We start from the raw sequence: 23,380 nt of genomic DNA, 5'->3' as shown, positions 1-23,380 counted from the left end.
TGAACGAGATGAATATGGCGGACGAAATGAACATATCTTTACGGGGTGTTATTTCTTCGGTCGCCGTCGTCTTCGTCTTCTTTTCTGGGCGTCATTAAAAAGAAAAAAAAATAGGACTTTTGGGTGTTTATTTTATTTTCTTCAAGGATGTGGCCGGGCCGTGCCAAATATTGGTTATTTCCAACAACTTTTATAGACTGTAACCGAGTCCCACACAATTATATGATCCTCTGGCCAGTGTGGCTTTCCTCGGCTGAACCGAAAATTCTAATTTGATATAGATAAGTGCCCACTCGCTGTCGATAGGGTTGAGTTACGTTTAGAAAGTTTTTCGAGTATTAGATTTGCACATTCTATCCCCGACTTCCGATAGATTGTGTGTGTGCATCACTACCGCTATTTTCGATTTTGTAGGATGCATGTAATTATCATATTTCGGTGACTGCACAATTTCGACTCTTCATATATTTTCACGTAATTTTTTTCGCCCTGGAAAATGGCACACACAAAAGCCTAGGAGTGTGTATTGTAATGTATATTCGAAGCCAAGGATGCTTTGAATGACCGTAAATCACTCTGGAGGGATGCCGACGTGAGTCACATTGGCCCAAAACATGTGGGAATTCTTCTTCTTCGAGTTGGGTAGAAATATCGTCGTCGCTACCTTGTGGAAGCAACTCTCTTTTTCAATATTCGCTTGGGATGTCGCATAAATGTAAGGCGAATTCTTGGGATTGTTTCTCAAAAGTGAAGTGCACGCAGACTCACTCGAGCTGGTGGTGGTGGTAGACTGGGTCGTAAACTTTTGCACGTCGTCAAAATTGTTGCAGCCGGAAAGAAAATGTTACAAATTCCACCATTTTAGAAATGAGCAAAAGTTTTCGACGTTATTTTCGATCCTAGCTCAGGAGCGAGCTTATAGCCGCGTATATATATAGTGCATATACGTGGTTATGGGCGACATAACCTTCGAAAGTTTATAGACGTGGAATCTTTTCCACCTGCCCACGCACTCTAGAAAGGTGTTAAATGAACTGGCCTCGCCAAGATCCTGAAACTAAAATGCGATTTCACCTGCCAAAGTTTTTGCGCGCGTTATTAAGATAATGGCGAATGCAGTAACTCGAGAATGATTCACATCACATGTGGATAAAGAAGGATACAAAACCGGCTCTTGGGTTAACAGCGTATCACGACCGGGGAGGAAAGTCGATAGTTATTAAGCGGGAACAATTTTCAAAAAAAGAAATACGCCGCTCTGTGTTTGTTGCATGCATTGGATGCCAATCATCGCGAATGCAAGATGTCCAATCTCTATGATTAATGGACAACAACACATACACACACACACTAATTGACAGGTGTCTCTAAATACGTCGTGAGTCTGCGGGTCGGGACCGAGTTCAGTAGTAGCGAGAGTTTGTATTTGCCGCGTGCAAATAATGTTTTGAGCTTTCAAATTTTGGGAAACGGTAATGGCGCCGAAGGTGAACAAACGTATTTGCATCATCCAAATGGGTTGTATCTTTTCATTTTAAACGCCATAATTGGTAGCCATTTGTCCTGTTATTCACTGTCGTTTCGGAGCGCCTTAACGCGAATGCTAAACAGCATCTAAAAGTGTTCATTTTCTTTTCTTTCTTTTTTTCCCAAAAGAAGTAAGATGACGGGGGCCATAAGCTTAGTTTTATCAATTTAGCAGTCGTTAGAACGGCAAGCGTATGATAAATAGCTTTTTATAGCGTCGAGTGATCAATGTACTAACTACAAAAACTCGGTCCCAAAAAAGTTTCCCCCCAGAAAACTTTTGAGAACACAGAGGTTGCTGTTTACTCTCATCCCTGGCGGCGTCCAAAATGGCCGCCGAGCATAACACGAAGCGCGTGTGACCCTCGAGTGAAACCCACTTGAAAATCCCTGTGTGTGTGTGTGTGTGTCCCTGTTAAACTATTGCACTGAAAAATCAATCCCGTGTCGCTATGCAGAAAATATATATTCCGCCAATTGAATGAACGTCACGTCAAAATGTAAGTCTTTTCAAAACTATTTGATTTTAGCTGGGGGAATGTTTCTGTTTTCTTGGCTTGCCGACGGCTTCACAACTTTTTCGTCAAGTTTGGTCGTGGTGTGTGTCTCTCTGAAATTGACTTTTATTTCATTTTGCTTTGCTTGCAAATTATTGCAACCAATGGATGCTTTATTTTACTTTTATTCCAACCACAATCTTTGCGGTCTCTTTTTTTCTCTCGACTAGTTTGGCAGGAAAGCTGCTCTATCGGTTAACAATGTCAAAATGGCATGGCGGCGTCTTTGCCTAGTGGAACGTGCAAAGTTATCAGGAAAACTCAAACTAGATTCCGCTCACTTTCACAAATTTCTTGTCAAACTTTTATCTTTTCCCAAAATGGAAAAAAAAACGATAAATTCTTGTTTGAAAAAAAAAACTTTTTGAATTGCAACGAAAAACATTATTGATTTCGAAATACCCAAGTGACAATTCCAACTCAATATAAATATATATTCCATGGACATTTATTACGGCTTTTATCAAGCCACTCAACTAAAGCGATTCTATCCATTAGTGTGTAAACTTATTTTCATTTGAAAAAAGAAAAAATTGGAAAGAAGAAAACAAAATGGAGGAAATGGCAAACCATTTTAGACTGGGATCGTTCAGCCAAGCGAATTATTTTCTTTTCTTCTTTATCCTCAACTTACCTTTCAATCCAATCTTCCTCGGCCATCAAGACTTATTACGTCATATCGATCCAAAGCCAAAGAAGGATGGGTTAGGGGAAATTCGATAAGTTCAATCATGATGTTTTGTATGTTGTTTCTCTCTGTGTGTGTACTGTATATTTATTTATAGATTCAGTAATAGTCGCCAAAGGGGGATATGGTCGTTGAATGCAACTTTTCCACCCTTCTTATATATTTTTCGGGCGTTAAAAGAAAAGAAAATGGAAAAAGTCGGGAAAAAACACAGCGCGACAACTAACTTTACGATACTCTGGCAATCAAGCTGAAACATTATTCAAGCCCAGAAAGAAAGAGAGAGTCTGACATCCCCATGTGATGGCAATCTACAGATTCCCTTCTGCCGATAGAGGAGAGGGTTTAGCAAATTGCTTTTGCCTAGCAACAACAACACCACCAACGCATCCACCTAGAGAAGAAAAGCCGTTGCTTAAGAGAAAAAGAAAAAACCCAGCGAATTTTGAACGAACGATTTCGAATAATAGCAACCGTGCCATGCCCTCCAGATATCAATGCGCATATTTATTTTATTTTTTTTTGTTTTGTTGGTCGCATCTGTTATTTAATCACAGTATTTTTGAAAACAAGTGTGAGAGAGAGAAAGTCCTTGAGAGTGGCTTAAGTTATTAGCCCACTATCTAGGCAACCAAAATGGCCTCTGCTACGATATCAAGCAGATAAAAATATATACGCGGCGCGCTCGCTATATCGGGTCCCCATATACAGATGGCGTTGATGCAACTTTTTTTTTCGCCAAGTCAATTCTTTTTGATGCTCTAGGGCCCCTCGGGCAGCGTGAAGAAATTCGTGTGTAGGGGCTACGATCCCGACAGTCTACGGTGAAACATGGCTGCCATGGCTACGCATTTAGAAACTACGCATAGACTTTTCTTTTGGGATATTAAAAAAAACGACACCGAAAAAAACTGTGGCACCAGCCCATCGAATGTGAGTGTAATTAGATTATGTAGTTTGGATTTTGATTGGATACAAAAGTTTCTTTTTCCTACCCATCTGATCACGTTCCCCCCGTGTAATCTCATCTGTCGTTCGGAGAGAGAAAAAGAAATCAAAATGGCAGCCAGCGTAGTCTCTCTATCCTCGGGTTTCGTTCGTCGTTAATTTTAGAATAGAATTTTTCATTCAAGAACTTATTGAAAAAAAAACTCTGGTGGGTGGCGGGTTGTGCATGGGGGGGTGTAGGAAATAATTGAGTCGATGATAATTCCTTTTTGGAGGTCTCTTTTTTGGTCGTCGTGGCGATAACGACTAGTCTGCCCTGTTGATAATGAATTCTTATTTCTCTTCCACTTGGGGAATTGAAGAAGAAGAAGAACAAGCTTTTTATTTTGTTTTGTATTTCTCCGGCAAGTTCAAAGGGAAAACGAAAAGAGGCGGGCAAGGCGGGCGGATCCTGGACCGGCTGGGATTGGGGATAGTTCAATGAGTATAGAACGCGTCAACTTGTGTGTGTGTGTTATTTATTATCGTCGAGCCCCGGCAAACAAAAAAAAAGTTTTTTTCTTCTTTCTTACTGAAAGAAGAACTCGCCTAACAATTGAAATCGTCAACTTTATTTTTTAGGGAAAATCACCAATGTCTTTAGCTCCTGTTTTTATAGCCGAAATGAGTAGTACTAAATAAATAAAAAAACAAACTAAAACTCGAATGTAATGGCTCATTGATGTCACGGAATCTGAGGTCATAAACTAGAGCGTTTGTTTAATGAAACTGAAGCGAATGAAAGAGGCGCGTCATGGAGAGAGAAAAAAACAAATTCCCATTGTGTAACTCGTAACCTATTGAACGTAGTTGTAGTAGCTGGGAAATCGTTATATAACTACATTGTTATAACGTTAATAACGCTGGGTGCGTCAGTGTTATTGGCGCTCCAGGTAGGTAGGGGGGTACGATATGTTCCAGGCAGGGTAGGTGCCATGCGTGCGGTTAAGCCAAGGTGTTTAGATCATCCTGTGTGCAGATGGTCTTAAAGGTGGTTGTTAGATGCCGCACGCCTGGAATTGGTTACGGGCCGAGGCCATTGATTGTTACGACGAACTACAAAACAAAAATTGTTTTTCCTTCCAGGAGGGAGGGTAAATTCCGGCCACACGAAAGTTTTTTTTTTTCTTCTTTTCTTATCTGATCCCTTTAATTATTATTCAGGAAGCGAACCGTCGCTAATGATATTTTGTGTTGCTCTCCGTATTGTTCCTTTTGAAAACTTTGAGCGAGGGATTTCACGCCATCTGTAACGACGACGAACGATTCGTAAGGGACCATGAAAGAAAGAGAGAGAGAGAAAAAAACATCACCCCCCAACCCAACTCAACCCAACTGGATGGATTCAATGGTCGTGAACGGACGGGCATGTTGCGACTCACCCCACCCTGGGTTTTATTCGGACGAGTGAACTTGTTGACGCTCTTGCCAAGTTTGTCGAAAATAGGGCAGCAGCACCGTGTAGTTGTCGTCCGTAAGAGTTTCTTCTTCTTCTTTTATGGTCCAAAGTTTTTCTTTGATCCGATTACATCAGCAGATGTGAGGGCCGCTCACCCCTTACCACCACGGCCACCCTCCTGCTGCTTTGTTGATATGTTTCCCATCACTGTTGATATGATAGCAGACAAAATACTTTGGGTAGGAAGGCTACACAATCTCTCGACCCCCCTCCTATTTATTGAAACTTTCCCATTGGTTCCCCGTAAAGTTTTTCTTCATGTCATTACATCAATATGACTGGCTACATAGTCATACTTATAGGATATGTGCGTGCCACTTTTTTTCTCTTTTCCTTTTCCTTCTTTCCTGTTACACACGACGATGGGTAAGTTGGACCGCGTTGAACTGGAAGTTATCTGGGAAAAAAGAGATAAAAAAAACTTGTATTCTGTTTGTGTCAAAACGGTTGAAACAGATAGACAGCACACAAACACACACACACGGGTGGGTTTTGTTGTAATCATACACATTTCTTCCTCTTGCTCGACAACTATTCATTGGGTAACTTGCAAGGAGCCGGGCGAAAAGGAGCGCTAGAGAATGTTGTAGGAGCCGTCAAGACAAAGACGATGTGGTGGTGGCATTGAGAAAGAACGAGAAAATCGATGGTGGTTTCTTGTTGTTCTTCTTTGTGAGAGAAAAGAGAGAATTTCTTCGCCGTCCCCCATCCGACCAATCAGGTTTTGTCGGTCATTCCTCTTCATTTGTGCCACGTAGCCTCTGCGTTGTTGATATAAAAGGAGCTCATAGGAGAGCGAGAAGTTGGTTGAAAAGTCGGAATGTCGACTGAGCTTGTCTCTCGTCGCTTTGATAATAGCCTCCTAGCTGTTGAGGGGGGTGTGAAAGGCCAGCGAGGAGAGAGACGAGAGAACTGCTGCATATATATATTCCATTTACTACCATCGTTGACGATTCCAATTCATTTTCATTCCTTACAGGCTTTCAAACAGTTTATTCGGATCTACGCGTCCTGCTGGGGTCTGCGCGCTTAGCGCTCGGCTGATATGGCGGCGCCAGCCTCTCTCTCTCTCTCTCGCCCAGTATATATATCTTTGAGCCACATAATGGATGCCATAGGGGCCCCATTCTGCCATTACCATCGCGTGTGTGGATGGGGTTTTTTTAGAAGAAAGAAAGAAAAACCAAACAAAAAAATCTTTCCACTTTTTTTCGAGTTATTTTCGAGTTATTTTAAAATTGAGTTTGATCGAAATGTCAAAAAAGTTTTTTTGATGCCGTCAGGGTCGTTGTCAATTTCTATAGTAATCATAACGAAGGGCAGGAGGAATGGCTTGACATGCCGACCTCCCTCAGAACAAGATGAGGAGACGTATCTCTATTCGTTCAAGTCGAATGAGCACCTGCCATCCATGTGGAGTGAAAGCTGAGAGAAGAAGAAGAAGAAAAGAGGGTCACGCCCACTTTCAACTAGGTTGTAATTCGAAGCGCATCCCTTTTTTTTGTATTTTATTTTTATGTGTGCAGCCATTTTAGAATCTATTTCTCTGCCATTGCTCGCCCATCCAGCATGGCAGCATCCATCCATCCTCCCCCTCCAATAATGGTGAAAGTTAACGGATAGAACAATATATAGGATTGGGTATATTATACTCTGTTGTTGACTCTGCATCAGTGATTTCGAAAACAAATTCAATTGCTTAGATTTCATCATTGTTGGAACAAATGACTGAATGAAGCCGGATTGGATCCGCATTTTGTTGCTACCGCAGGGGGGCTATTATAAATTGCAGTTACCTCGATGGTGTAGTAATAGTAGAAGCGAAAACAGCAGCAGCAGCAGCAGCGGAGATCCTTGTGTATGCATGTGCGTGACTACTAGTCTCTCCACGTGTCACGGGAAAGAGGGGAGGGGAAATGGCGTGTAGGAACCGGGACCCCGACTAACAACACAAACTGATGTGCCATTTCGCCTATTGGTCGACGTAGGAACCAATGAAAGAATTTGCGAGCATCTCGGTTCAAAAAATCCTTTTTTCTTTTCTTTTTTCTTTTTCTTTCATTTCTCGTTTCTTTATTTTTAAAATTTTTATATTTGAGATTACACGATATTACGCACGAACAAGCTTACTTATTTTTCACTTTGAATGGGTTAAATCATAATAAGCGAAACGTGAATTGCAAAGAAAGTTTTGCCGGATATTATTATTATTCCCACTATACTACTGCGGTAGGGGTAGTTGCTTTTTATTTTGTTATATTTTTCACAGCGCCTCGAGTCATGCAAATATTTTCGGGAATGCGGTCGAATAGCTCGAGGGATTCGAAGCGTGACCCATGTGTGTGTGTGTGTGTGTTCACTTGAAATTCCGTTCGGCTATAACATGCACATATCTTCCTCCTACCACGGTGTTTTTATTTTACCTTTTTTATTTCTTGGTCGATGAAGAAAATGATAAATTCTGTATCAATCGCCGTGCTGGCTTTTGTTTTCTTGGCGGTTTGTTTGGATGGGGGGAGATGAAATAATCAATTGAATCGGACTTTGTTTGTTTGACTTGGACACACCGCTACTTACTTTCTAACGTAGAGTGTGTGTGTGTGTGTGGGGTCTGCCCGCAGTGTATTGACAGCTGGGGTAACTTAAGACCCGCTGACAAACACACAACTCTTCCGGCAACCTTGTGCATTTTCGCATGTTTGCAGCAGCTAACTACACATACTGTGCTGATTTTTTATTGATGGCCAATGCTATTTTACATAGTAGCTTCTCTAGTATGCAGGAAGTGTGACGCGCTGGGCTATTTTTTCGCGGTTTCATCCGAAGCAAAGGAGGGAATTCGTCATCCATTCGGCCCAGTCCCCGGCATTTTTATGGATAGAAAATGGCGTGATTGTTTTGGGCGGCTGTCCAAAGATGTGTTCTCCTGGCCTCGCATGATCCGTTATTGCTTTTAACCCTCAATCGTCTTCTTCCCTGCTTAGTTTCTAACTCGACCTTCTGTTTTTTCCTGCCCGTCTCCCATGACAGAAGGGCTCGAGTTGCACCACCGCTGGAACAGGAGGGAGTAAAGAAAAAATGCTCCGTGCCCTATTTCTCTCCCTGGGTGAATGTAATTTGTGTGTGTGCTGGCAATGGGACTCACCGGCGACAGTATCAAAACTGGTCGTAGTAAGAGAAAATGGGTCCGCATTGACTATTTCGGTCCCACACACACTCTCTCTCTCTCATTCTCTCTCTGGAGACTTTGGATCTATTTCGATCTTCGGCATTGTGTCGTCTTGTCGGGTCCTCTTCTTTTTTCGCTACAATATCTTGTCATAAATCTCGCACCGATGCGATGTTGAAGGTTGGGACGAAACAGATCTCCCCCAGCAGCAGCAGCAGCAGTTTCTTTTTTAAAAGGCGAAGGAGCTGCTGCAAACCTTTCCATCCGTATCGACCGCTCCTGCTGACGACTTGCCATGTCCTATATATATAAAGCCACTGCCCAGCTATTGTTGTTGTGATGCTAACCTTGTCCCTTCAAGGCAATAAGACGGTGGTCAGATTGATGGGAAGGTTTTTTTTCTATTTTTTCTTCAAGATAGAAAATCGCGTTCTATAGACATTATCCGACGTGTCCGTTGGGCTCTCTCTACACACATGAGAGTGTGTGTGTCGCAAAAAATGTTTTGTTGTATTTCACGTTCGAATGTGTTTTTTCTTTTCTTTTTGTTTTTTTGTTTTTTCTCTTTTGGCGAAATCCTCGGATCTCCCCCGAGCCTTTTTGGACCGCTGCCAGCCGTGTGTTGGCCTTCAGGGTTGGCGGTGTAGGACCCTAGCAACAGCGTTTTACTTGAGGCCTCCTCTCGCTCATTGCTTTGTGTACCCAATCCGAATGTGCCGGGACTCACCGCCCTTCTCCGCGCTATACACTTTGTGACTATAGTAGTGCGATTCCAGCTCCGCTATACACTCCCTTCCATCTTGGCCCGCATTTCATTTTTATTGTCTTGTTGTATGTGTGTACAATAGAATTCATCATCTTATAGGTACGAGTATATACTGTGCAGCAGTATAGTTAGTGTGCACTAGTTCCCATACGAATAACAACTTTATACGTACATGGATATCCTCTCTTTTTCTTTTTGACTGACATTGTTCCTCTTTTTTACTTCGCCGAATGGCTGACGTATTAGATGCGCGCACTCTGCGGGAGTTTCCAACACTGGAGCTCTGCATTTTGTGTTTCGCACAGCGGGAGGAATCTATTCCGAATGCGGGGTATGACTTCACCCGCCCCGAAAGAAGAGCCCTGATCTTTTAGACGACCTTAATCGTTCCATCTTCCCGCTCGCTTTAAAAAAGTCTTTTTATTTTTATTTTATTTTAAATGGTGATTTGACAGATTACGGAACGAAGCGCTTTTGTTTTCGTTTGACATTTGCACGGTGCACGTCAGAAAAAATTTGCGTCATCGTGACTTAGTTTGGCAGCCAATCGATTTTTTTCCCCGGGCGGGAAGCGGTTTTGTTGATTAGATGAAAGTATTACCGATATACCAACACAGAAAGTCTGATGTGCATGACCCTGATGGGCTATAGTAACATTGTCGGTAGATAAGAAAAGGAAGAAGAAAACAAAAATTTAAAAAAAAAACTGGTATTTTCGGTCGCCGTCCATCTTTCTCCCAGTAAGGTTATGCCTTCCGGCTTTAGTCAGACATATTTTTTCCAGTTCTTTGAATGGCCTACAGAGTCTACGTTATTTCTTGTGGTGGTAGATCAGGGACGTTTATGTGTTTCTAAGTGGAAAATTTCTCTCGGAAACAGTGTGAGATTGCCCATTGAAGTCTAGACTTTTGCTTGGTTATAAGACACTAATGTTGCTGTTGAAACATTCTAATCTCGGCTTATGTAACTTGATCAAATGATTAACTCCCTCCCCACTTCTTTCTGCATGTGGAAAGTTTTAATATTTTTTCGTTTCTGGCTTCGCCGCTTAGATTCTAAAATGTAATTTTACCCCGTTTCTGTTTATATTTCTAATAAAAACTGTATCGTCCAAAGGCTGGAGGGTTGGGCCGCTGCTTTGCATACTTTGTGATTAATATTTCTGTCTCGATCGATCACATTTTAGCCGACAGTCTTTATGAATTTGTTGGATAATTATATGAGTGTGTGTATTTTCATTTCTGAGGGAGATTGTGTGTGTGTGTCTGTCTCTATGCTACTTTTCTTTTTTTGTTACTATTTGCTGCTGTACTATCCTTCCGGTAGTCTTGGGAGTACCATAAAGGGACGAAATCAGTAGTATAAACATGGTGGGGGCCCTTGTGATACTATTCGCCGAGTGGAAGTCGAAGCGGCTTTTTCCTCTGGGCCAAGTCAAGGGGGTAAAACGATCCGACTGCTTGTGTTGGGGACTGTGTGTTTGGTGCCACAGCACCGACAGTGCATGATCCCCACGCCGAAGGAAAGCTTCAGAGACTGAAAAGCGTAGAACACAGTTTAGTTCCCTTCTGGTGCCTTACTGAGTAAGTCCGCTCGGTTCTCGATCTCATTTCTATTTTATTTTCCTCCCTCTACCCGGTTGTTTCGCGCACAGCTTCTTCTTGTTTTGGGTTCTGGTTACATTCGATTGAGGTATGGAATTTACATTTTTTTAATGTCGATTGATTCTTATTTTAATTTTCAAAGCCTCTTGTTGTAATGTCCACGGCAAATTTCATTGATTTTCACTTTGTTATTGTTTTGTTTTTATCTCGACGATGTAAAAAGTAAAATAGTTTAAGACGTTATTTTTGTAGAATCATGGCCTACGCAACAATGCGCTGCTTACGTCACGATCGGTTACCATCGATTGCTTAATGCCCCGTGTTATCTAACTTTCCCATTTTAGTTATTACTTTCTTTACGGCCTAGTAGTAGGCCATTGGTTGTTTTTTTTTTCTCTTTTAGCAGCCGAATCAATTGTTTGGTTTGGGCATGAAAACTAAACCAGCGTTTTATTTCTTGCTAAATATTATTAGGTGCTTTTCGTTACACATCAATGTCAGACAGCGACGCAGAAGAGTTGTCCGTGGGGGCACCCTCGCCCATTTCGGCTAAAGAGCACCACCACCACCACCACCACGGTTCTAATATGATTATCATGGACGGTGATGAAGAAGGATCGAGCAGCGTTTCGACTTCGAGTTTCAGGATCCGTAATGAAGGAGTCGACGCGATTAACGACAGCAGCAACGGCGCCACCCAGCGCCACCCGACATGTGCCCTCTGCAAAAATCATCAAACGATAAGCACGCTCAAAGGGCACAAAAGATACTGTCCATGGCGACAATGTATGTGTGAATTGTGCTATGGCACGAATAAAAAGCGAAAGATAAATGCGGAGCAAGTGGCCCTGAGACGGGCTCAAGCCCAGGATGAGGAACTGCGTAAAAAGGGAATTATTCAACAACTCGAAAGGATTTCCAGCTCTTCAACATCAACAATCACTACTACACCCTCGTCGTCGATCCAACAGTCGCCATCACCCGATTGTGGGAAAGTGAGGCCGCCTCGTTCCGAGCAGCATCAACACTCACTGCCGGGCAGGGAAGAAAGAGCGCCAAAAGTGAAAATCGATAATCCATGCCGACCTACTCCCGCCGTAGGTCATCAATCGAGCCCCGTAGTCTTTGGGCAACAATTGTCGCTCGGGAGCATCCTCATGGGCCAGAATGTTTCATTGTTACGACACTCTGTATGCGAGAAGAGATTAGGATTTGAAATGCTAGGATTCCTTTTCCGGATCATTCAAGACGTCAAAGCCGAGATTGAAAGAGTCTCATTTCAACTGAATGAAATTCACCATGAAATTCAAATCAAGATTCATTCCGGAAATGTCAATTTTGCACCTAATCCCAATCTGTTTTATGGTCAAGATCCACTGCAGAACGGAAATCCTGTGCCCGGACCGGGATCCATTCATCATTACCAAATCCCTTCGACTTTTCAAACGCAAATCCGAGCGACGGTCATTAACGGGCCTCATCCACCCATACACCAAACTTTGTATCCCAACTGATCGTTTCTTTTTTCTATTATTATTATTATTGATTCTATTCTTCATTGATTTACTTGCTAGCCCGAGCAAATTATTTTAGATGACTTGTTTTCGTTTCTTTTTTTAAATCATTGATGTTGTTTCATTTTTGAATTTTCTATTATTTCGTGTGCTTCTCTAAGAAAACCTTCTTCGCACTCTTTAACATGATTCATTATGAAATTTAGTGAAAAATTCCAAATGCCAACGAAAGACGATACCCTGAAAATCTTTTTGCTTTGATTGGTCGTGTTTTAGTACTGAACGATTTAGAAGTCTATTGTTCACAGCCTGATGAAAACATCCTCTCTGTACGTGATTGTTAAGTGTATGATTACCACCTGAGCTTGTCAACCCCAAGGAACACAAATCTTGATGGGATATATTTTTGGAACTGGACTGATATTGTGATGTTTAATCATTGAAATTGACTGGTGTGAAATTTTCAACTGCAAATCTGTGATCGACTTGTTTTGTTTTGCGATACCAATTCTATGACTTGAAAACGGCAGTTGCTTTACTGGCAATAGTGCAGAGATGAGACAAAGGAAAAGTTACGATACTTGAGACTGATTTTGAGACTGATTTTTAAAAAAACTGTAGCCAAGCGGACCAGCAAATTGTTTTGAAAGTTAAACGGATTTGCCAGTAAAGGGGGATATTTTTTGGTATCGTGAAACTGATTAAGGTTAGGATTATTCAATTGGATTGGGGGATTTATTCCCAAGTTATGCAAGTGTTTGATAACCGCGAAAGCATTCGTACTGTATAAGCGAGGCCTTTGATAGGAGAATTGGAGAAGAGAATTTTGAGCTAGAAATTCGTTTCTAGGTCGAACAACTGATTTTAAAAAGAGACCTGATGATAGACCCTTTGTCTTTCTGGATTAACGTTTTTGAGTAGGCCTACGAATTTGTATCGTAGCTATAGCAAGTGGATTGTCGTTCCCTAATTCTGTTTTAGAGAGAATAGAGACCGGCAGTTGCCAGGAAGAGAAACCAGAATAGATTTTCGCTGATGGACATTTTAGATTCGCCATTTTTTAAATTAACAATTTTAGGACAATAATAGACAAAATTTGTTTGCCTCCTTCCAACTTCATGAGTTTATGCCCCACCTTTTGTTTGCAATACGATTTCGCTAAAGAGTAGCCATTCACGTTTTCTTTAGATTCACGTTCTATCGCTAATGTAAACCTTTTGCTCCTCTACATAAAAAGTATGTAATAACCTCCCATTATTGAATTCCTGAATTAATGTAGTTGGACCCAAAATAAAATTGTCGTCCGCCAAGAAGACTCTTAAAACGAGTTTCAAAATTGAACGCATACACAAGTATTACTTTAGGCCTACTGGCGCAAAGCGCAACCGGCCGTCAAATGAATTTGACGTCAATGGGAATAAATTAGTTTGTGATCATATTTTATTGTTGTATTACTACTAAGCAGCCGCGCTTAGATTGTCGGCACTAAAAAGTGCTGTCATGTCGTCGTTTAGTCGTCCCCAACTTTGTTGTTCACCGTCTTATCGTTTCATTGCGCTCGAAACATTGTCACTTTTTTTCCTTCGAAGTTGTACTTGTCTGTGACCATTTTTGTTCAACTATCCTTTAAAGGAGGCGACAGATGATACTAATTTGCATTACAGGATGTTAGCTTTTGATGTTGAAATTTTTAGACAACCTATCAGATTGATTTCAGTCAAAAAATTTGAATCGGGCCTTGAGTTACAGTTTTCCGTTCTTTTTTTCTCCGACGGAAGGGGAAAAGCTATAAATAAAGAAATAATACTTTCGAAACGTTACCAACTGTCGCGCAAGGCATGTTATTTTCTTGAAATATTTATTTGAAATGCTATAATTTACTGAACAAAAAACACCTACTTTGGTAGCGCACAAGTTATGATGCCAGAAGAACGAAAAATTGTTCGCGGAAAATTATTTCAGTTAAAAATCTTGAACTCGGATGAAAACGAGTTCAACAATGCATAACGGTAAAAATTTCGCACTCGATTAAATCGAACAACAATTGAGAATTTCTATGAAAAAAAGAATCAGTGACCGTAAAACATACATGTCGAAAGAAATGTGTGGAAGATGGATCCCTTTTTTTTTCCTTCCTACTATATTTGGGCAGGGGCGATTTATCTTTTCTTTTTTTTTTCAGGGGTTGTTACTTCGAAGACTTATATACTATAAAAGGCAATTACTCGAATCGACGTAACTTCATAAATAATCTTATACGCTAATTGATTTCTTTTCTTTGTCGATTGTTATGTCGTCCTTACAAATCTGAGGGGGGAAGACATATGTGCAAGTCACCCCGCTGGTCAAACAGTCTTGTTAAGAGATGATTAACCGTATCAACCCCGGGTGGTGACGTGCGACAAAATAATTTGAACAGCATTTTTTTGTTAGCTTTGATGAAGCCATCGATATAGTATACTACTAGTATACGTATATATAAATCTTGATAGGCCTCTAGATAACTTTTGTTTTAAACAACTGTTAGTTTCTAATCCATATAATGGATAAATTTTAGACTCTAAGTCTCAAACTTTTGGATAATCATGTGCTTGCTATTGGAACGAAGGAAAATTCAAACTAAAATGTATTTCTCAACCGCTTAATATACTGTATGCCTAAATGGTGCGAACAAAGTCATTCTTTTTTATGTTCTCTCACCACCCCCACTTTTCCTCTGCATAAAAATGGAGGCATAAGTTTGTTTAACAGCACAAAAGAGACTCGTTTAAGATTCTAAATGACGTTCACCCTTTTTCCCAAAAGGACTTTGAAATTGTCTAAAAATCTTGTCAAAACGAATGTTATAGTACCCAAAGTACAAAAAACACGAGACGATGTCTTTATATCACCAGAATTTCCATCTTTGTCTTGTGTAAAAATTCAAATTTTTCTGGAATACAAACGATCTGACAGTTAAGTTACACAAAGGACGACTTTATACTTATCGGTGATTTATCGCCGTAGTTTAGGCCTAATCACGTTTGTGTGCCTGGATCCCCGACTTATAATTGTTTCCATTCCGAAAAACGCAAGATTAAACATGGCTTTTGTCAAAAAAAGGGCGTGTGTAGGCCAACATATGCTGCTGCGTGGGGCTGGCAACAACCGGGTTTGCTCCTAAGGTTTGGATTATAATTTGTAGTATCCAAGTTATTGTTTCAAACGGTTATTTCTATGACCCTGCAACGTGTAAAAGAAGTACTTGCTCTCTACCATCCGTCTAAAAAGCTACTTTATGCCGTAAGGTTTTAGAGGGAAACAAAAGATGGCTGCTGCCTGTGGCACCATTAAATTTATTTCTTTTGTGGTGATGGGTCCGACATGTTTACTGGTTTACTTACACTGATAGCTAAACGTGGATTTTTCGACCGCACAGTAAGGGGGCGCCTAGATCACTTCATAATCGGAGATTTTTCTCACCGAAAAAATATCTGCAGTTCGTGACGTCATGTCGCATACCAGAGCCACAATAGGCCCGCATAAACCTTGTAATCGTGAAACAAATTACTTTTACCGACTTTTATCGCAAATCTCGATACTTTCAAGCAAACAGAAGTGCAGCCTTGAATTTGGGTCTAATTAAATTTAGCTGTCACCTTCACTTTACCGCACCTTTTTAAAAAAAAGTGCCATTTCACGGACATCTTTATTCAAACAGCCGAAAGAAAAATTGGAAAGGAGCTGGAAGACTTTGTTGCTAGGTTCATTTACACTCGATCCATCAGGGTTATTATGTATGAAGCGGATTGATCGTCCTTTAATGAACATTATGTATGTCTGCGCGACTTTGAATGATAACTGATGATGAGACTATTCCGTTTACCTGAAACAAAGAGTGAAAAAAGGCAAGAGACTGTACCGTCTATTCAACAAAGTTGAATACACAGACCACAGTAAAAAGTCGTGATAACATGAAAAAAAAACGAGCAAGTCAACTAAAAGCTTTTTTTTAGCCTTTATGGCTTCTTTTTATTTTATTTCACGACAAAAAGAAAATCTAGCCAATCGCTTTTCAAAGTCTTGCAACTCGACACTGGACCAGATGAACCAAGTTTTTATTTTCTTTCATGCGTTTGACGTTAGAAAGCCTCAATCTCCTAGTGGTCTCCAAATTAGGAGGCGTGTTTCGTTTCGTGCAAAACCCGTTCAGAGAGTGAACTGTGAGGAATAACCCTCTCCTCGTGTGTAGCGTGTGTGTTTTTTTTTGCCTTCCAGCCACAACACCCAACCTATGATTTCAAGTCATAAATTAGCCTGTCCTTGTCTGTAGTGTGTGTGTGCCTTGCTTTGAATTCGGCAAACTTCCAGTACGTACTATTTTGAAACATTCGCCTCTTAAAATACAGTTTACAGGTTTACAGAAAAAGAAGAAAAATAAAAGTCTTTATAATGGCCAAGTATGACTGAGCTTTATACACTATAGCAACGATATTGTGTAGAATGACTAATAAATAAACGATTTAGGCCTATATATCTATTCAGTTATCAGCAGCAGTAACTAATCACTGAGAGTTCATAGTTGAATAAATCTCGCCGTAAATACCAACTGTTGTATACACACATAACTAACGGCTGTTTTGATTTTTACACGAAATGTTTTGGCCTCCTTCGAGCGTAGTTATTATTAGCCCATTGAGGGTTTAGTCAGGAAATAGGGGAACTTTTTTTCTTTTTGTAGTTTCGTTCCAATAAATACTTATAGATTCACATTTATATTATATAGGCTTTCCGTGTATGTTTTCTTTACAAGAAAGCCAAAATTGGCCGAATTCTCGTTTCCTGGCGCGCAATTCCGTCATCTTACAGTTTCCCTTAGCAACAGAACGCTTGTGAAAGCTCAATTACCCATTTCGGACAGATATATGACCTCCGCCTACATGGGTTGAGTTCCGTTTCATAATGTGCAATCCTGGAGGAGCTAGTTGGGGAAAGATAGGCTTGAAGCGACGTCACAGTCGCTAACGTTCATGGGCCGCGATTCTCCATACACGTAATAAAACTTGAATAATTTTACATGTCCTACATCAGTCCAAGCTCTAAGCTCTTGTTGATGTTTGCAATTCGAAAAAATAAATAAATTCTTTTATTGGAAAAACATTTGTCAGCTTTTCTTGAAAAAAACTTGGCTGGGTGGTGTATACGTGTACACTGAGATAATGTGAGAGCGCATTACCTTAAGCTGTTGAACCAACCTCTAGATTAGACTTTGGTGGGGATCGTTGAATGGGAGGATCAATGGCCCCATTTCGAACTGAGAAATTGCCGCTTGTTTACCCCTAAGCCGGGTTTCCCACCGCGCGTACAGCCTACCCGCTGAAAAGAGGGAAAACGATACACCTATATATATACTAGGCGATTGTTATACAGGCCGCGCTAACCGCCTACAACAACGTCATCTAAAAAAAAAAGAAAGGCTAAACTATTCTTCAACGCGTAGCCCTATATCGTTGGATTTTACGACTGATGAAACTGTTTCGTCAACACCTTCTGGACTTTAACTCCACTTACCTTGGTAATTCGTAAAACGCACAACAATGTAGATTGTTAATGATCTCGCCTCAGGGCGCATTCAGACGTTGTATTCATTTCCCTTCAGCCAGCGAGTTCTTTTCAATTGATCACAGCTCTATATGTGGTTCCAAATGTATTTAGATTTGTTTCTCTTGCGATTACAATTTGTTTTAGTTCAAGACAGTTTCAGTATAAAATGGGCAATATTTCATGCTAGAATACTTTCACGGAGAAACAAGTTTTGCCTATGGTTATTTCCCAAATGTACTAACACGGTGACAACACCGTGTGAGAATTTAACGACTTTTTATTGTATATTTTATGTGGAAATTTTGGTACGAAATCTCGATTTTTCTAACATTTTTTTGAATTTTTCGTTTCCCATAGGAATACTGGCAACCGCGCATGCACAAAATTCCATGTGAAAATGGCCGTCGCTTAATCTATTTATTTACTTCAGCTGTGTGTTTATTTGGAATTTACTTACCCAAACCCAAGGTAATTTTACCCTAAGAACATATTTTAAACTATAGAAATAATACCCGAACTGAATTTAGAACCTTAGTTTCCAATTTGACTTTATGGAATGTAATATTGCCGAAACCAATATTTCAGCTCTCGTCTGTAGGATTGAATCCCGTGACTTTTTTTTTATTTGATGTTTTTCATGTGAAGCCTATAGATCCTCTTTAGGCTTAAGGGGGTGTTTCAGTGCAGGCAGTGTTTGTTTTGACCCTTTTTCCTGTTTCATACATCCCAACACTTTTGTGGCTTTGAGGATCACGATCACTTCTGTAAAGAAGCATGGACATTTGATAGCTACCTTTTTAATTTAAAACTATCTACACCATGATGTCTGTGCTAAGTACGATAGAAACTATTGCATTTGCTGAGTCCAAACTCTGTAATTGAAGTTGTGTTTACTCGGAGTGGGGAAACATGTTTGGAAGATAACATCAAGATTGGCAGCAGGGTGTGTTGCAGAATCAAGCTGTTTTTCTTTGATAAGGCCTGACCTATATAATGTTTAGAAAGATTTTCAGCACTCGTACTTACTCTGCTACAGTATTTATTTGTAGATCACATTTCTGACTTATTTGTCAATCCGTGGCCATCAGTATAAAGTTTTTATAATCTGCTGTCCTTTATCTCTGTTTGCCATTGCCAATGGATACTTTTTTTATTGATATGAAAATATCTAGCGAGCTACATTTTTTGAGTTGTAAACGTATGTTTTAATTGTATCTAAACCGTAACTCGAAAAAATTTACGACTTAAATTGCAGTGGTTTAGAGGGTGGGTGATTTTGTTTAGAAAAAGATGTATGTACGTCTTAATGCGATTTAGTTTTAGCATTTGCATGTGTCAAACAAAAACAGACCGATGTCGAAATGTCGATGGCCTTTTTCCTGACGTGACTACCGGAGAGATTGCTATCTCGTTTATGTATGCATTTTAAAGCATTCCCATATACTGTACCCAGAGATTCATATCTCAGTGGTCGAGATTGCTTTCAAGCCGACTTTAGAATATTCCAGAAGAATTCAAATTTTTAACAAAGGGAATACCGCGACAACTTCGCGAGGTTTTGATTCCTATCTCGTACAGGGAAATATTGCACCAATGCTCGTGATGGAAAAGCTGTAAAATGTGATGGAAAAAGAAGAATTCGGTAGTTTTCTTTATGGCCTTTGGTTGAGTATATAGTCGTCGTCCTCACAATGAAAAGGTTAGTGTTTACTACATACACCATCTTTGATATCTTTAGTTTTAGCTTTAAATTAAAATTGATACCTCACAGATACATCGGACTTTCTGTGAAGAATTCCCTTTTTTTTTATTACAAAGCAATTCTTTGATCAATTTTTTTATGCTGTACTTCCTGGCGACTACACAAATATGCGTGTTGTCCCTGACACGAATATTTTTACAATATCTGAAGGAGACTATATCACTATCAATGTTTTCCTTTTTTTTCTTTAAAAAAAAAAAACCGTGTTGTGGTTAGCTACTACCCAGTTAAATAACACCTGTGACAATCGATTTACATTATGTAAAAAAATATTGCGTCATCTAATGTCCTTTTTTTTTGTTGGCTCGAATCCCGGCCATTTGGTAGTAATTACATTTGTAGGATCATCCATCAGTTGGTGAACAAAAACTTTCTTCTTCTTTTGGTTGCTTTAAGAAAACGAAACAAAGAAACAAGAAAAAGAACTTTCCCTGTTAAAAAAGACCAGTTTCGTGATTTATGGCAAATGACAGAAAGTGGGGTAGGTTACCAGCGAGGGGAGGAGGTAAGGTTTGGCCGGTCATGGCAAGTTACTCGTTTTACCCATCAACTCGCCGCCCTATCCAATTTGAAACTGGCAACCTCGAGTCCATCTTGTGTTTTATTCTTTTTACCGAAAAGTGGCTCCTAGGCTCCTAGGCGAGCGGCAAGGAGATTTGCACCTTCTTTTGTTTTTATGACGGTTGTTTGAGTTGGTTCGATTCTCACCTTGCGTTACTTGCCCACACTAGACCCCTATATTGGTGGCGGCTATTTTACGACGTGCGACGATCAGATATTACAGCTTACATCACTTGACGATAGCCGCCTATATTGATCTCTCTTGTTTGATCTGACGCGCCCTTGACGTGATATAGGGAAAGGGGGGAAAATTGCCGCAGTCTAATGTCCTAGGAGCACGCGAAACGCTAGAGAAAATCGGCTCAGCCCGCCTCTTCTTCGTACCCCTTTTTTTTCCATGTTGGTTTCCCGTCACGGATCTCTCTCCCCCCTTCCACTTCTTGGCCCCGTCGAGATTGCAATACCCCCAAGTTTCTCTTGACGCAAAAAGTTGCCGTTTATTTATTTATTCTCCTTCTTGTAGCGTGCATTTTTGCCACCTTGTGTGTGTGTGTGTGTGTGGTGCCTGGCTGCGTGCATACAAAAGTTGGCTCCAGTCCAGGGACCAAGGGCGCGTGCGGGAACCGATAAAAAAAAATGGCAGGTCATTGTCCCATCCAACTCGCTGATGATGGTTTCGAATGGCAATGTTAGCCGACAGTGACTGCGCTATCGACCGCATCCATAGACAATCTGGAACCCGTTATTGCAGCGTTATAGTTCTCCCCCAACTTTTCAGCGTATGGGTTGAAAGCATGAATAAATCACACTCGGAAATGGCAACATATTTATTGCATAACTTATTTTGTGTTGACTTTTACATCGTTGTGATACCATCTTAAAACTAATGATACGACGCGCATTTAAATCTCTTCTGGCCCTCGTGGAAGCACGCCATTTTTCCCATAGAGCATCAGCACACCGAGTGGCTTCTCCTCCTCGTGGCTGTGGGTTACACCAAAGTGACAAGCCATTTCCCCTCAAGTCATGAAATCTAACATGAACTTGTGTGTGTGTGTGTGTGCTGTTGTATATAACCATTGATCCCCCCCTGCGATCCTTTGGCTTGACAAGCAATCAGATCCTACGTGACCTGCTTGTCGGAAATTTCGCCCACGGCGAATCTAGGTTAAGCGTGGCTGTACTTAACCAACATCCAATTTGTTAATTAGGTGAGTACTGCCATGAGAGATGTGGTGGTGGTGGTTTACTCCCTGACTTTGCAAACTCGACGGCAATGTTTACTGAGGCTGTGTGTGTGTCTCTCTAACTTCGTGTTGATTGGCTATGAGTGTAAGATGCAATCATTCTTCTTCGCCCGGTTCACCTTTTTTTCTCTCTCTTCTCGTCCACTATTTGCTGTGTTGTTCAAAGTCTCTCGTGGCCGACGTTCTGTCTGTGTAATAGATTATTGCTTTGTGTGTATGTGAACTCGGTAACAATCAACGCGCACAGAGTCAAAGAAGGTTATCTTGTGTATAATGAAGAAGCTGGACAAAAGTTATTCCGATTCATGCGGCAATCCCTCTTCTCCTAGCTCCTAAATTAGAAGGCGGTGTTCTACGTGCGCACACACGGACTTTCGCCCGTCTCGCTCCAAGTTTTGGAAAAGAGCAAACTCTTTTTCTTCCTTTACCCCTCCCCCTTATCGCTCCTCCATCATTTCAGGCTATAAATTATCCTGCACCGTTGCTTCGTTTCTTTCTGGGGGTGAACATTTTCTCTCTCGTCGTAGACTCTGTGTTCCGTTTCTCCTACATGCAGGATCCAAGAATTCAATTCCCGACTTTAGCTTCAGCTTCAGCTTTGACCTAGGAAAACCTTGGGAGTATTCACCAGTTTAATTTTCCCATTTTTAGTAACTTTTATTTATTTTTTTTTTGCTGCTGCTATTCCGTCCGTTGCGTCGTTGATGCCATGCCCATCTGCGGTGGAAACGCTTGTCACATGGCGGGTGACTTGTCAAGTCAGATGCCAGTCTCATTTGGACGGAGCGGTACGAAGCGCTCTGTAACGTTCCGCTGCTTTTGACGTGAGTTCCTTTAAATGTTGAAGGGGGAAAAAAATGTTTTCCCGTTTTTTTTTTCTTTCCTTTCTTACCCTTGAATTTAAATTTGGGGAATGAAGATTTAATTGTACTAGTTCCTGGAGTCCCTTGGCAACAGCCGACTTGGGGCGCAAGGGCATCTAAGGACGGACATTTATCAAAAGCAAATACATATCGAACCGGTTCACGACTCACACACACTGAATCGCAGTTGATTTTGACATGACACTATGAAACTGCTGGGTAATCTTGTAGTGCTGAATGACAGCGCCCGGTGGTTTTGCGCGGGTCCGTACCAATAGCCTTTTAAGCCACGTTCGTTAGGTTTTTTTTTTTATTTCTTTTTATTATTAGATAAATCGATCAAACTACATTTAGCAATAGGAGACGTAGAAATGAAACTTTTCCAATACCCGTGTTGCTGGTCTGAACAAACAGGGCGAATGGTCCGCATGCGAACTTTGGTTCGTCACGCTGATTGCACGATTGTGCATCAGGGGGATGTTCACATGCCCAGCGGAGAGTGGGGGAGCCCAGCTTCATTTCTTTTTGAATATATTGTCTGTACTATTTTTTTACCAAACGGCACTCTGTATATTCCCATTGATCTTGTCCAGGTCCAGCTGTTTAGGAAGCCGAGGAGACATGTCAATAAGTTCTTCAGAATGCTAAATAGTTGAGAGACTACGCGCGCAACCCCGTGGGTTGCGATGGGTTTCCCATCTATTTTATTTCAACCGAAGTACGTGTGGGTTGTTGGTATACTCCTACCCAGGCGAAAGTAGCAGCGATGAAAACATGGCTGCCGAAAATCCCAAGGCTTTTCTTTCGTCGCATAGTGGCGGTATGTGTAGTTCCTGGTCTCACATGGTAACACAGAAGCAGTGACTAAGTCGAGCTAGTGGCGGACAGTTTGCTCTTATATCCTTTCCCAAGTAAGTGTACGACTTCCAAAATTGTACTTGTATTCGAGTTTTCATTTCAAAAATTGTGCTCCTGTGCTTGAATTTGATTTGTTGGAGGTATTATACGATTGGGCACATTCTATTTGGAAAACGATCAAAAATTAGAATCTTTGTTTTTGGATGAATTCTTTTACTTAGTACGGCTTTAAAAA

At 40.9% G+C, this 23,380-nt stretch overlaps 2 protein-coding genes across 4 annotated transcripts in view; both read left to right on the top strand.

Moving 5' to 3' along the window:
* The window catches only part of LOC124196230, a 33,123-nt gene that overhangs the window by 8,363 nt on the left and 1,380 nt on the right, over nt 1-23,380 (top strand). The window contains exons 2-3 of one of the 3 annotated variants that reach the window (XM_046591125.1): nt 18,212-18,322; nt 22,881-23,198. The gene's annotated coding sequence lies outside the window, so the exon portion shown is untranslated. Of the gene's footprint in view, nt 1-18,211; nt 18,323-22,880; nt 23,286-23,380 lie in introns of all 3 variants that reach the window. The other 2 variants (XM_046591126.1, XM_046591128.1) reach the window with 2 other exon arrangements.
* On the top strand, nt 1,804-12,745 carry LOC124196227. Its single transcript, XM_046591121.1, has 2 exons — nt 1,804-2,027; nt 11,232-12,745. Exons 1-2 carry the CDS (start codon nt 2,009-2,011, stop codon nt 12,269-12,271), a joined length of 1,059 nt encoding a protein of 352 aa, XP_046447077.1. The 5' UTR covers nt 1,804-2,008; the 3' UTR covers nt 12,272-12,745.

The sequence above is a fragment of the Daphnia pulex genome, chromosome 6, assembly GCF_021134715.1.
Source record: "Daphnia pulex isolate KAP4 chromosome 6, ASM2113471v1".
Classification (NCBI taxonomy): Eukaryota; Metazoa; Arthropoda; class Branchiopoda; order Diplostraca; family Daphniidae; genus Daphnia; species Daphnia pulex.
The sequence above is the reverse complement of the archived record's forward strand: the minus strand, read 5'-3'. Positions and strand labels throughout refer to the sequence as shown.